The sequence below is a fragment of the Eretmochelys imbricata genome, chromosome 1 (assembly GCF_965152235.1).
Source record: "Eretmochelys imbricata isolate rEreImb1 chromosome 1, rEreImb1.hap1, whole genome shotgun sequence".
Classification (NCBI taxonomy): Eukaryota; Metazoa; Chordata; order Testudines; family Cheloniidae; genus Eretmochelys; species Eretmochelys imbricata.
In genome coordinates, this window is record NC_135572.1 from 238,397,745 (window position 1) to 238,413,034 (window position 15,290).

The 15,290-nt window shown below is 40.2% G+C and overlaps 1 protein-coding gene across 1 annotated transcript in view; it reads right to left on the reverse strand.

Moving 5' to 3' along the window:
- Positions 1-2,174: 2,174 nt before the first annotated feature.
- The window catches only part of STK38L (serine/threonine kinase 38 like), a 60,313-nt gene continuing 47,197 nt past the window's right edge, over positions 2,175-15,290 (reverse strand). Inside the window, exons 8-14 of the mRNA XM_077826129.1 lie at positions 14,345-14,447; positions 13,429-13,490; positions 11,409-11,526; positions 10,826-10,949; positions 7,537-7,632; positions 6,500-6,591; positions 2,175-4,924 (exon numbers count right to left, since the gene is read on the reverse strand). Coding sequence (XP_077682255.1) covers positions 4,797-4,924; positions 6,500-6,591; positions 7,537-7,632; positions 10,826-10,949; positions 11,409-11,526; positions 13,429-13,490; positions 14,345-14,447 — 723 coding nt within the window. The 3' untranslated portion in view covers positions 2,175-4,796. The remainder of the gene's footprint in view (positions 4,925-6,499; positions 6,592-7,536; positions 7,633-10,825; positions 10,950-11,408; positions 11,527-13,428; positions 13,491-14,344; positions 14,448-15,290) is intronic.

Sequence of the window (15,290 nt, forward strand, 5' to 3'; positions counted from 1 at the left end):
GGGCTCTGAGACCCACCTCCCTCACCTGGTATCAGAGCCTGGGCTCCAGCCCAAGCAGGAATGCCTACACTACAATTTTTGGTGCCGCAGTGTGAGCCCAGCTCTGAGACTTGCTGCCACGGGGCTTTATTTTTTCCAGTGTAGACGTACCCTTATGTGAATCTCTCTCCATGTTCATTGTCTAGCGGAGTGGTTCTCAACCAGGCTCCCGGGGCCCCCTGCAGGGCCATGAGAAGGTTTCAGGGGGTCCACCAGGGCCAGTGTTAGACTCGCTGGAGCCCGGGGCAGAAAGCTGACGCTCCACCTCATAGGGCTGGAGCCTGGGACCCAGAACCTTGCCACCTGGGGCTGGAGCCGAAACCTGAGCAACTTAGCTTCACAGGGCCCCCTGTTGTGTGGAAAACCAGTTGTTATGGCACAGGTAGGCTGTGGCATTCTTATAGCTTGTTGGGAGCACCTCAGAAAGTAAAAGGTTGAGAATCCCTGCTCTAGGGAACTCAGGTACTGGACTGAAGCTTTGTGAACTGCAGTGTATTCCTGTGAATTTCTAGGCACCTAAAAGTTAGGTGCCATGATGCTCAGCGTCACAATGCCTAACTCCTTTTGTGCATCCAGGTCCAAGAGACTTTAATAGGGCCAGGATTTCTCCAGCAGTATCCCTCTCAAATCTCGCCTCAACATTACAGCGCTCAATCACCAAGTCTTTACTCAGTCAAAACTCCTCTTGAAATCCAAGGGCCAGATTCTTATCTGTTACGATACTGTAAATGCACAGTAACTTTTGACTCAGGAAGGACTTCAGACCGAAGCTCATATGACCTGATCCTGCCAAGTGCTGAGCAACTGTTAAGGATGCTCTACATCTCAAGGAATTGCTCAGGACCTTGAAGCATCAAACCCTGATTAATTCAAAATATAGGGCAACCTTGAGAGTCTGAGCACTTTCAACTGACTGAAGTCAATTTGAGCTGAGGGTTCTCAGCACTTTGCAGAATTGGGCCCCCAGTGCACAAAAGACTGAGTATAGGATATCTAGTTGGGGAATGTTTGGTACAGGTCTTAAGTAGTCTCAGCGAATAACTTTCTAAAAACATTAAGAGAATCTTTGGAAATAAAAAGAACCCCTTAAAAAAGGGGGAAAGGAATAAATGATAGTTAAAGCAAGATGCTAGTTTAGAATAGTCTGAATACTCTAAAAATGCTTTTAAATGCATGATTATTCTTTTCAGGAACTAAATCTCCCAGTAATAGGACTTTTTTTTTTTAAAAAAAGAAAGGATGATTGCACACATACTATTATATTATTACCGTTTCTCCCCAACTTCACCCCAACTCAGTTCTTTATCTCAACCACATATTATATCCTGTCTTTTCACTTGTAAGCTCTTTGTCATTTATTATATTTTTGTATTGGGCCTACCACAATGGGGCACAACCTAGCTGAAGCTTTTGGGTGCTACAGCAATATAAATGTTAAACAATCACCATCACCCTTGGTCTTCTGCTTTCCAAAACCTGGCAATAGGGAGTTATTAAAATGATATTTTGTTGTCTGAAGTGTTGCAGTAGCTCTATTGTGAATTGACTTGCAATAAAAAAGTACGTTTGCAGTGTTGTTGTAGCCGTGTTGGGTTCTCTCAGATCCTAGGACAAGATAGGGGAGCTTTTTAACTGGACCATCTTCCGTTAGTGGAAGGGACAAGCTATCGAGCTTCATGACCTGAAGAGCTCTGAGCTCAGAAACTTGTCCCTTCCACCCCCAAAAGCATCCCAGTAAAATATATTACATGTAATCATTTGCAATAGTTGCCACAGAGATGATACGCGCCGGAGAAGGGAGGTGGTTCTTCCCATAACAAATGGGTGGGACAAGTTTTCCACGACAGACTCAATTTACTAAAATGTGGTCCACACAGGAAAAAGTTTGGGAAGCTACAATAAATAGTAATAACTATTTTTAAACATATGGTTGCAGTCTATGTAATGATAGCAACAGCAGCATGGCTAATTGTTTTGACCGAAGGCAACCGTAGCAGTGACTGGTGTATGATGGAATTCAATATGGGCATATCCAACACTGAAAGCCTTCAACTGTCTCAGAAGTCCTCTGTCATCCACGCATTTGGAAAGGGAAACAAAATGACATTATGAACTGGGTTAAAAAACAGTGCAACTTTACAAAAGAATGCTACGTTTATTTTCAAATGCTGTAAAAAGCCTCATATAAATCTTTTATAATGCTTCTATGTAACTTTCCCCACCACAACCAATGCAACAGTCCAGGGGAAAAAAAATAGCAGTTGTCATTTAGACTCAGAGAATGAGCTTTTGTAATATGAACAACATTAAAAGGACAAGGTACAGCATGTTACAATGCTTGAAATTACCCCACACTGTATGCAATGACTTAGGTTTTTAATAATTGACCTATAAAAATAAAATTTACCTAACTCGTCAGCAAGGCAAATTAACAGTGCAAATGCAGTCTCAACAATATTCAATTCTGAATGCTGGCAACATTACTTTGTACTTTTAACCCCTTCTCACACAACAAAATAATCCCCCTGACCATCATTTACTGCCTGTACCTCAGTTAATTAACCCATGCTGATTCAAGAGGGACCCAAGTCCAAAAATTCAGCTTTATTTCAATCCAAACTTCCTCCTCAGTTTGGGGGTAGTCAGATACAGGATTTTGGTTCAGGCTCACCTCTATGCAACTGATGATTTAACAGTTTCTCCTGCTGGAATAGGTTAACTTCCCAGAAAAAAACCTTTTATGAATTGTATACCCCATTCCACATTTAACAGAAATTAATAAAACATAGGCATGGAAATCAAAACTTCACAAGGTTGCAATCATCAAGCCATTTCAGGATCTTTGGTACGCTGAGAATAAGAAAGAAAATGGCACAATGACAAACACTGGCAAAAGAAAAAAAGATAAAATTAACAAGCAAAAAGATATGTTGCACTTCCTTGTTTTTGGAAAGCCAGTGTAGATAAACCTTCTGTTGCCTTTAGATCATTACAGTGTCATTGTTTTGCCTTTAAAAAGAATTCCCACTACCCTTCTAAAAGCAGTATACTAGTATTTTCTTTAATTTGACTTGCTGATTAGATTAAAATAATGCCATTTTTTCAGAAAATAAATTCGACTATCATGATAAGGGAGATTATTATGCTAAATATACTGCAGTAAGTCTCCCTAACAGTGTAACTCCTATGTGAGCATTCATTTGATTAGCCATCAGCAGTTTTATATGCAAATTATCTTTAGTGTTATGACTAGGAGGGTGTAGCTTTTTCCCTGGTGATAAACCAATTAATATGTACAGACAAGTCAGTGTAGTAGATAGCTTTAAGTTCAATGTATATACTTCTCCTCTCCCCCCACACACAAATAACCAGTTTTTCTGAGTGTTTGCTATTTTCATGAAATCTCCTTAATAAAATTACCTTCAGGTATCTTGGAAAGTTCAATCACATAGGGCACATTTTTTTTAATCTTTATAAAGAATGGCTACTTACTCTGTATTAACTGTGGTTCTTCAAGATGTGTGGCCCACATGGATTCCACTTCTGGGGTACATGCACCTAACAAGTGTGAGATTAGATTATTTTGAAGAGCAGCATCTGTTGAGGCCGCATCTGCGTCCTGGATGTTCTGAGGGCATAAGGGCCAGAGAGGGCCCAACCATCCCTCAGGGAAGGTGGTCAGGCTGTGAACACATCTCGAAGAACCACAGTTACTGTAAGACAAGTAACCTTGTTCATGTGATTGTCCACATGTGTGTCACTTCTGGTGCCTCACAAGCCGTGACCTCACTGTCAAGAGATCTACTTGCACTCTGTTTAAACAACAGTTGCAGGACAGCTCTGCCAAAGTGGACATCAGATCTGAAACTCTCTACTAAGGAATAGTACTGAATGAAAATGTGGACTGAGTCCAGGTAGCTGCCCTACATAGCTCAAAAAAAGGGAATGCTACTTAGAGAAGTTGCAGAGGCATGATGGAATGGGCCCTGATCTTCAGAAGTGGAGCTACGGAAGTTGATTAATAAGTATAAGGGTGGAACCTGTCCTATGTTGGTATGCGCTCACTGTTGAGCAAGAGGAGGAGTATCTTTCTTCCACAGGTGGAGCTACCCTTTTAGGTGTTCTCGGGAGCTCTGTACCAAGGTGAGAGGCTTCTTTGAGGAAAAGAGCAATGTTGTCTCTGGTTGTTTGATGACTGTTAAATTACTCTGTGCATGGGTGCATGTACACCAGGAGAGGAATGCATGTGGACAATCACTCAGACTTTTACAAATATGGTTGATGGTTTTTATACTGTATATTTATATCTAAGACCCACCAGGTCAGCAGTAAAATAATGGTGCTACAACATTAGCCCATGTTGCTTTTTAAAATGATATGTTTTTCTCCTGGGTGGATTAGATGGCTTACAGTACAAACAAAGCCACAGTACACAGAGGCATAATTAACCTTTATACACCCATAGGCAGTGCACTTACAAAGGGATGTATGATCCTTTTATTCCAGTACCTTTGTATAATAAAGTTAACAAAAATATTCAAATATTAAAAAAAAAAAAAAAAAAAAAAAAGCCAGCTGGCACTGCCAACTAATTCCTGTAGTAGTCTTAGAAATCCTAATCCCGTAGAATTTCTTTGTGAAGTCGATGCGCACCAGAGTCACTGTATTGATATCTACGCCAAGCAGGCCTGGTGATGCAGCTACCTGAGGTTTTTTTTGTTTGTTTTGTTTTTAATTTTGTGGGGTTTTGTTTTGTTTCACAACTTCCCAGCTTTCATGTAGGAAGGGATAGAGCCACGCTGTGTAAGCCCTTCAAACCTCTTGTAGGTATAATTGAGGAAAACCCAGTCTTTGGATTTGTAGTCAGGTTCTGTGGTATTTGGCACTGGAATGTAGAAATCAAAAGGAAAGAATTAAAAACATTAGTATTGCTGGTAAGAGAAGTTGCCACACAATGTCAGGCAAACAATCCTGAAGTTGGTTCTCTCTAGCATCATAAAGACTACAGGTGAAATCCTGGTCCTAGTAAAGTCAATGGAAGTTTTGCCATTAACTTCAGGAGGGCCAGGATATCACCCGGCATCTTTGAGGAAGGAATGCCCTTTATATTGCCTGCCACAGTAAGATACTGATCCACAACTGTGACCACAATTAAAAAACCAACAACTTTTAGGAGTTCACACGCACACGGTATCCCACCAGAAACAGCAGCAACAAATCAGACCTTTCCCAACAGGACTATATCACTCTATATTTACACTCTTCTTCACTACTTAGTGCTTTTGTGATGTTTGTAGAACATTTAGGAGAGCTAACATTTTACTTTATGAACATCTAATATTATTCCAGTGCTGAACATAGAATTGTTCTTGTAAAATAATTACTCAGAATAAATGTTCCTATAGTTCTAGGCCAACATTTTCAGACGTGGTGCTGAAAGTTAGGTTCTCAAGTTCATATTTAGGCATCAAAAGAATAAGCAACATTTTCTGTGATACTGTGTATCACGAATGCCTATTAAAGTCAATGGGAGTAATAGATCCTCAAAACTTATGAAAATAAATCCATGTAATTTAATTAGCTGCCTAAATATAGACTTAGGTACCTAACTTTAGGCATCCAGGTTTGAAAATTCTGGCATTAAAGGAAGAGGAAAACCAACTTGCCATTATATAGGAGCCATTTCAGAGTTACAGAAAAAAAATTAAGATTTTGGGTAAGTGGGAGGAGCTAGAAAAATAGTAAAGACTGTTTGACGCCAACATACTTAAGCATGCATCTCAACACACACAAATAGTATAACTGAAGCCAGTGGGAGCTGAGGGAACCCATCACCTTGCAGATTCAGGTCTCATACATTTAAGAATCTCCTGCTATATGCGGACCTAACTTTTTCAAAAGTGCCTATATGACTTACAATGAGAATTAGGTTGCCAAGGATCTAACAGTCCTTAGTACTGCTGCTTGTCTATCGTTTAGATGCTTTTGAAATTTTGCCCACAAAGAATATAACATTTGCTTCTGGCTTAAATTTCAGTGTTACCAAACATCTGAAACCAATTAGTGCAATACACTTTACCAGAAATGTGGTGATATTGTCTATATGGTGAAATCCTGTAGCTGCTTACCGTTAAGGCAACACACCTTCTCTCTCACACACACCCACCCACCCACCTTCACACACACACCCCTACACCCCTTTTCCCCCTAGATTAACTCAATATTAAAAGCTGTCTTTTCACGCTGCCCGAGAAAGAGGATTAAGGAAGGGGTAAGTTCACAGATTTACATTTTTTTTTTATTTAAATGCAATTCACTAACAAAGTTCCCAGATAATCCAAACACAGTGCAGGTCTGAAGTAGCTGGATCAAGATACTGGAAAAATGAATATAATGGAGATAAAATGTATGGTTATATTTTGGAATGTGTTAGATACGACTGCAATTTACAAGGTCTCACCTGGCTGTAAAATATCAGATTCAGGAAATTCATCGAAATTGGAAGTGTCGTCAATACTTTTGATTTCTATAGGAATTGCAGCTGGCCTCTCCCTACACACAAATAAAAGAGAACCGAACAGTAAGAAAGGCTTCATTACCTTTTAATTTTGCTACAGGATGACAATATCCCCCTTGTAAACACGAAGGTCAAGATCCTCAGCTGGTGTACAATGTTATACCTCCACTGACTTCAACTGAGCTAAGTGAGCTGTGGGATTGGGTGGGGTGACCATTAAGGAGAAATATGGGCTTTTACATATGAAGGTACGATATTTATAAGACACAGGTTTACCTTGCATCCTGAAAGGATGGTAGCAGCAGCAGTCCCTACTGGCCATATTTTGAGTGCCACTGAAGTCAGTTTTAAAAGAGATGCCCCTGTGTTTCATTCATAGTTGCAGCCTTTTCTCCTTTTCATTCTCTTTCTCCATGTGATTTCTGTGTATGATTTTTTTGTTTGCTATTTTTATTTGCTGGGGTTTTTTAATTTTCTTTTTTTTCCCCTCCTCAAATGACCTGGTCAGAAGGCTACATGCTACCTGTGGGTGACCACTGGCTGCTCTCGGGGAACTGGCCACATGTATTTTCAAAGCCATGAGCTATACTGGCAGCCTGTTACAGTACGGGTAGCTGTGGGAGCAGGGGGAGAGGTGGGAGGCTTCTAAGGTCTGGCCCACTGCAGCCATGGGAGCAAACATGCTGGAGGTAGGTGAGTGCAAATCAGGAATCACTCTGCTTTCCCTGCCACCACTGCTTTCTGTCCTGCATCACTGCAAACTAGTCGGGATTCTCTCTAGTTTAGGGAATGTTAAAAGACTGATCAGCTCTATGAATGTCAGTTTCCCTCCTCTGAGAACAAGGCTGGAATTGCTTGTTTTTCCCAAGAGGTACACTTTAAAATAAAAAGCTAATTAAGACAAGTTATTCCTGCCTTTACAGCATATGAAATTATTGCTACCAAGATTTAGATCCAATATACAAAGCACATCTATATACCTGATATGTCCCCAGTCAACTTCTTCAAAAAATGGATGATCTTTTATTTCCTCTACTCCATTACTACCAATTCTATTTTCTGAATCAATACAAAATCTGACGGGGAGAAAAGGAAGAATGTTACAATCAATGCAGAAAGGAGCCTACAAAATAAATCATTGTACAATCCTGTAGCAGAAATTTTGTAAAATCCTTTAAAATTGTTTTATCTTTGGATTGTTCAACATCCCATTACACCTAGAAAAATCACAGAAATAAAATGTTGTCCGTCATATTATAAAAGGCACAATGCTACAATGGTAATATCTCATATTTCCCCTCCAGTCCCAGGCTTCTGTGACCAAGTTGCTGCCAGGGCTGGTTATTATTCCAAAGCAGTAACAGGAAGACATTTAGTTTCTTGGAATTTCCAGTTTCTCTATATGGTCTGGCCCAAGAGAGATACCTTGATTTTAAAGCATCCATTTCTGCTAAGTACGTGCTCTTTTTAACCAACCTCCAAAACCTCCTTATCCGCCTGCATTACACAGCGGCACGTTCCACCAGACAAGCAGTCAGTGCTGCGCTGTGATTCAGCCTCCTGGAACTGGTAGCTTAGCCACCAGACAATTTGAGAAGCAAGTGCCTTGTCAAGCATCCATAATGGAGAAAACAACAAGGCCCTTTCAAACAAAGAGCCCAGTCCCTCTAGGTTCTAAGCCACCCATTGATCTCAGGGGAGTTGAATCCACTCAGCTACTTGCAGATTGGGCCTTCAGCGTGCTGCATGACACTGTGCTGCCCTCCCATAAACCCATTTGCTGATGGACATGCTGCTTTTGTATAAACTGATGTTGCTTCTGAAAGTTGAGTTGTTTAACTACATTCCACTTCTGCTCTCACGTAGTCATCTGTTCCGCACGGAAAGCGGTAGACAATTTGTGCTCAGCAGCAATTGTTGTCCAGCAGATCGAAGATTCTCTCCATTATTTCAGGCAACAGAATTACAAGAGTGTGTGTTCGGCAGTTGCTAACACACTCAGAGCAATTCATTTATAAGAATCAATCTGGGTAACTGGCTATACCTAAATGATCACAACATCCAGATTCATAAAAGATGTTACCTGCCAAACCTTCACAGAAACAAAACTCTTTCTTGCCAGCACAAAGCAAGTTCTGACAGGCATTTCAGTAATGTAACAAGTCAGTCAGGTTATAAATTGACTAAGCCATACTCCCACAAGAGTAATATTCTTGGCTTACATCTGAATGGCACTTGTAGGAAATAATTTCACACCTCAACCTTTGAATATATCAAAGTACCCTTCTGCCAAAAAATAAAAAAGCCAACGAAAAATTATTTCTAATCTGATCCTTGAAACCAAATCCCTACAGGTCAATCAATATTAAGTAAGGAATAAACACCACCACCACCACCACCACCAAGAAATGGCTTTTGGAAATGTGATTTTATCCAGACAGCCCAACAACTCTATATTGGGGTTCTCAGGACAAATTACTTGGTGGCCTTGGAGTGCAGCCACCAACTCTTGCTGGTGGCCACTCTCACGCTTTTTCCTAAAATACTTAATTAACTTTAGGAAAAACAAATAAATATGCACATATATACATCCAAATTATTGTAATTTATTCATTGCTAGCTAGTAAGTCAGTTGTGAAAAGTGATATTAACAAACATACAAGTATCATTTACTCAGCCCCAGAAAACGTGGGGGCAAATTAAGCCCTGGCTGGGAGGGTCAGGGGGAGCGGGGACCATGGGGATGGGTGGCTGGATGAGGCAGCAGGGGGCCAGAGCCTGAAGCTGAGGGGAGGGGGCTTGGGGACAGCCCAAAGCTGCGCGGACAGAGCCTGGGGCCCACCACCACGCATTCAGAGCTCGGGGCTGGAGCCTGAAGCCCCATGGCCAGAAGGTGAGGAACTCACCAAGTGACTGCTCCTCCACCGTTGTGCCCCAGGTGTCTCCAGAGGGGGGCAGGGTCCAACCCTTGCTGGAGGCCCCAGCAACCAACACTAAGGCAGTGCATCCAGGAGCAATGGGGAGTGGAGGGAAGGAGGCACTGCTTTGCTCCTCTTACCCCCCATCACAGCACAGGATGCTATGACTACAAGAAAAGTTCACGGTGGCCACATGCAACCACAGTGGCTGCATTTGAGAAATGCTGATTAAGTCAAACTCCATTATATCTGCTGTGTTGTTTTGTTTGGCTCTGAATTGATGTGCTTTACGTGCTGGATGCTGTTCAGTTATTCCAGTTCCCCGATGGATAACAAAAATCAAATTTTCAAAAACATTCTTTTTTTTCAGATCTGTTCTGCCTCTGTTGCTGGAGACAGACACTCCAAGAGATTTGCAGTTGCATTATTCCTGTTCCCTCATGCAAAGCATTCAGATGAGAATTTGGAACAAATTTTTGTGAGGTGTAATTGAAAAACTGAAAAATTGAAGTATTTACCAAGAACAGATGAAGTGGATAGCGGAAAGAGTGAAGTGGGAGAGGTACCTGGATGGGGTCCTTCAACTTCTCTTTCAACCTAAAACCTTCTCTGTGTCTAAAATTAAAAGATGCTTTAATCTTCCACTTGATTGAATAATTTATCCCAGATAACTGTGGACCATTATTAATAATTTTTATAGTGCTTGTCACAAAAGACTGCTTCTAAAGTTATATCTTTTGAAAGGTAGCTGTAATAAAGACTAATGCAGCCTATGCAGCCCACGCATCTCATGCTTTACAAGACCAAGTACTACACACTAAAATCTATTATCACTGGTCTTTTCCTGCATCCTCATGATCCTCCCTTTATTCCTCCTCTCTCCCCATTTCTTATATTCTTTCAGGGCCCACTCATGCAGTCCTAATACAGACAAAACTTCCATTGAATGGGGGTTCTGTCAGCCTCTGATGAAGTGAGCTGTAGCTCACGAAAGCTTATGCTCAAATAAATTTGTTAGTCTAAGGTGCCATAAGTACTCCTTTTCCTTTTGCGAATACAGACTAACACGGCTGCTACTCTGAAACATATAAATTAGTGTAATTCAGGACTTCCCTCCTTAGGGCCTACTCTTGCTCCCATCAACTTCAGTGGTAGCAGAATCTGGCCCAGTGAGCTGAACTTCCATCCCTGTAAAGCTTTGCCTCAGGAAATGGTTGTATGGGGAGAAGGAGAGGAGTTCAGCACCTTTCCACACTGCAGAAATGAGTTTCTCTACACACTGGAAAATGAACATAATGGAAGATGATCATGTCTATGGGTCTGAATGGCCGCAAGTGTTTTAGTTACTCACCTTAGAATTAAGTCCTTTGCTTTCTCTGAAATGGGCACCTCTGGAGGAAATACCAATGTTTCTTTCCAGTTCATAACTTTCCTATAAGTTTCTTGTGGCGTTTCTGAGCAGAAAGGTGGATACCCTATATACATGGAAAAAAGCTTAATGAGCTTTTCCAGCATGAGAAAAACATACTTAGGCCCAGTCTGACATAAAACAAAGCCATTTTGCTACCTCTCCCTCAAAAAGTTCTGCATGGCAATGTCAACTAAAAAAATTCTCTCCTTGAAAACTACCAAATACCTTTGGAATTGTAAAATTAAAGGTTAAGGGGACTGAATTTGTAACAATTTTTAACAGTGAGGCTGATTAATCACTGGACCAAACTAAGGGAAGTGTGCATTCTCCATCTCTTAATGTCTTCAGATTAAGAGTGAATGCCCTTCTGGAAGATCTACTTAGTTGAACATGAATTGTTGGGCTCAATAAAAAAAAGTTACTAGATGAAATTCTATGCCCTGTGTTATATAGCAGGTCAGACTCAATCATCTAATGGTCCCTTCTGACCCTAAAATCTATCCCGGGGTTGGTAACAACATACCTATTAGCATTTCATACATAATCACTCCCAAAGACCACCAGTCACACAACTTGTTGTACCCAGTCTGCATGAATACTTCCGGAGCAATATAATCTGGGGTCCCAACAGTAGAGTATGCCTGGGGGAAAAAAAAGTAGGGGTTGGGTGGGCTCTTTATATGGGTTATACACTCACCATTTTAAAGTTCTGTGAAAAAAAAACGTATTGGAATGAATATATAGAGTACTAATATTTAGTGGAAAAAGGGTAAGTCATTTGATAAGTCACAATACATAAAACTCAAAAGAGACCATTCATTTAGATACACAAGCACAGAACCAAAAATAACTTTGAAGTTAGACTGCCCCCCCTGCCCCCTGAAGTGTGACGAGACCATAGTACATACAGACGGAAATATCAACGATTTCTTAGATCACAGTTCTTTATCTACATTTTAGCCTACCGTATTACTAGTAAATTACAAAAGAAGTCAGAAAAAGTGTACATTCAACATCTGATGCTCCTGAAACACTAACAAACTGTTCTGTATATGAGCGCATCTGCATTGCAGAATTAACTCAGGCTCTTATGCAGGTGTTTCCCCTAACATGGCTCCCATTCACACACAAAAAAGTGAGGTGTGCTTTGTACCTGAGCTCGCTGGCCTATCCTGGGGTACAGGTTAAAGCTAGAGCTGGTCAGGAATTTCCCAACGGATGGAAATTTTGAATGTCACTCATCTCTACTTAAAGCCAAAATGCTAATTACACTCAGGGTGGTAACCTGCCTACTTTGCAGTGAGGACGCGGGCTCAATCACTCAACTGCTGATAGTTTTCCAATGCCTTCCCACAGATCCCACTCCATGCCCAGAAAGACAGAGACCTTCTCCTATAATTCACTAGGAAACAATCACAGAGCATCTCATTTTACTGCAGTGCAAAGAACCATGGGATGAGACCTCAGAAGTCCTAGTGTCTCACACAAGCAAGTACAGTGCTAGTGTTGACTCAGGCTAGTGGACATGGCTTTATGGTTTGGCTGCTCACACCCAAACTGGACCCATCCAGGGGCTCTCGCCCAACTGCCAAATCACCCAAGTTAACAGTGCAGTGAAGACACAACCTATAAAATTACAAAACACACAAGCAAATAGGTGTTTTGAAAAACAAATGTGTCAGATATTTTAAACCAGCTCAACCACCAATGTAAATTTTATCGAGTCAAGAAATGCCAAAGTTAAGGGTCAGAGAGCAATGTTTTCTTGGCTGTACTGCACACATGCAATGTTTATTATTTTTTCTATTTACAAATATTTATTAATCTTTTCAAATACAGCAAAGACATACTTTTGTTGTTATTTTATGAGTTTAATATGTTACAGTTTGTGATTTACAAAGCATACAATCAATTATATGAACTCAGTTGTACAATGTAGTTGAGTTACCTTTACTGGTGGACTGTTTTTGAATATCCTTACTTAGGCACTAATCATGCAAACACTTGTTGTTAGCATTAATTCAATGTATGATGATAGCACTTAGAGGACCCAACTGAGAGGGGGGCCCCACTGTGCTAGGTAATATACAAACGTATGTAAGAAGCAATCCCTGCTCTGAAGAGTTTCCAGTCTAAATGACAAGACAAACGAAACGTGGGAAGGGAAACAAAAGCACAGAGAAGTGAATTGACTTGACAGCAGGTCCAGTGGCAGAGCCAGGAATAAGTGCTCCAAGTGGCAGATCTGTAAAAAAGTTTCCATGGCTCCATGCTATGAACATTTATACCAACTGAAGATCTGCCCTCAGGTCTTGTGACTGAATTTGGTGCCTTAACTACTAAACCACACTGCCTCTTGACTACAGTGGAACTACTCACACGAAGTTAAGCATGTTCATGTTTGCATGATCTGGGCCTTTGAGATTTTAAGGCAGCAACTTGAACATTAACGCAGACTTTTAAAGTTTGTCTGTACAAAGAGGTATGTGCAGACAACTTTATTTCTACAAAACGTAAATAGGTTCCACTGCAAAGTGACTCACCAACTGTCGTCTGTTCTTCTTCCACGTTTCTGCTTTTCTCTTTGAGTTCATATTCTGAAATGCTTAGTTACAAAACAGAGTTATTAGACATTAAAAGATTTGTGAAAGAGTACAAGAAAGAAAGAAAAAAAAAAATCAGCCCGATTGATAACATGTCGTTTTTACAAAATAATCTTTTTGTACCTTTAAAATGCCCAATTACAGATTTTTATTTTTTTGGTAGAATGGAAGGAGGGAAAAGGGAGATTATGTCAAACAATTCTAAGCTGCCTGGACAGGGAATGTTTAAAGTGCAATAGTAACAATAATGATATTTGATACAATGATCCAAGGATTTCTTAATGTTTTACAACATTAACTAACTGAAGCGCAACACCTTTATGTTGGGCCTGGTAATGTATATACACAGATTACTCCTTCCACCAATAAAATACAGGCACCTCTGACCATGGCAGCCATTGCACAGCAAAGCTGGAAGTTAAGAACAAGGAATCCGAATTCAACCACAAGGGGAATTTAGATCAGAAGCATGTAATTAGTTACCTACCATTGAAATGTGACCATGGCAAACAGGATGACACCCTTACCATTATGAAAAGTTTCATCAGATCATTACTGATTCAAACTGATGAGGACATTCTAGCTGAAAGAAAGTTTCCAGAAGTACAGGGTCCGCTAACATTATGGGGGATGGGTTCAATTCAGACTCGGAGAAAAGTGCCACCTACAGAATCACCAACACCATCTCCTTCCTCTAATGCCTAGCTATTCTGTGGAGTCTTCTCCCATTCAAAAAACAACTCAACCCAACCCAGTCTTGCTTATTCTGTGAAACCTAACAGGCTTAAAATTACAGTGTGGAATGGCTGCAGTCTAAAGCCGTTTAACACTTTAACTAGAACACCTTTATACTTACAAAAGTCACTTGGTGGATTGTGTGTGAGGTTCCTGTAGAATTCAGTTCGATGAGCTTTCTTTAAACCAGTGCATAGTCCAAAATCAGATAGCTTCACATGACCCTACAGAATCAAGAGAAGATAAAAACATTATTGGAAAAGTTGAGTGTTAGAGGGAGCAACGCATCTTAATAACATTACCTGCTCACTTCAGAAATGCGTGAACTGCAGATTTGTGCAGTATTATTTATCTAGAGGGCATTATAATGACTGAATCTTTATACAGCAAGAAAGAATGATTTTTTCTTAGCAGGGGAATCATTGCCTCTTCTTTGTAATGAATGAACTATGCTTAATTATTCCAAAGAATTTTGGAGTTTTGTTTGTTTATCTGATGCTTGGGGTTAGAGGGAAAAAATGGAAAAGTACAATACTGTTTACTTAGGAAGTCTCAACTAGGATGAAATATACTTTAAAAAATTTAATATCGTGTTTTAATCCAGTTTTATAGCTAGATTTAGAAAGATACAAAGGTGGTCATCAGACTCACATAAGGTAACAGACTAGTTTAGATTCTTGGCTCTTACCAGTAAATCTCCCTTCTGATCAGTTAACAGATAAAAAGCCAAATGAGATAATGGCATCAAAAATGACAATGATCATTTAAAAGAAAAACTGAACATTTATGTAGCATTATCGTATATTTTGTACTTTATGCTTTTCTTAAAGTAACAGATTGCAACAACAATTAATGTATGTGAACGTAGTTTTAGCTCGACACTACAGTCTGCAAGTATATGGACATTGTGGATGGGTCTTTTCTAGCATCTAAGAAGATCCCCATTGTAAACACTTTCAGTAAAGTGAAACAATTTAGTGCTACTTTTGCTATGCTAATTGTATAGATGTTCTACAAGATAAAATATGGGAGGCAGATTCTGATTTCACTCCCACCAGTTTAAACAC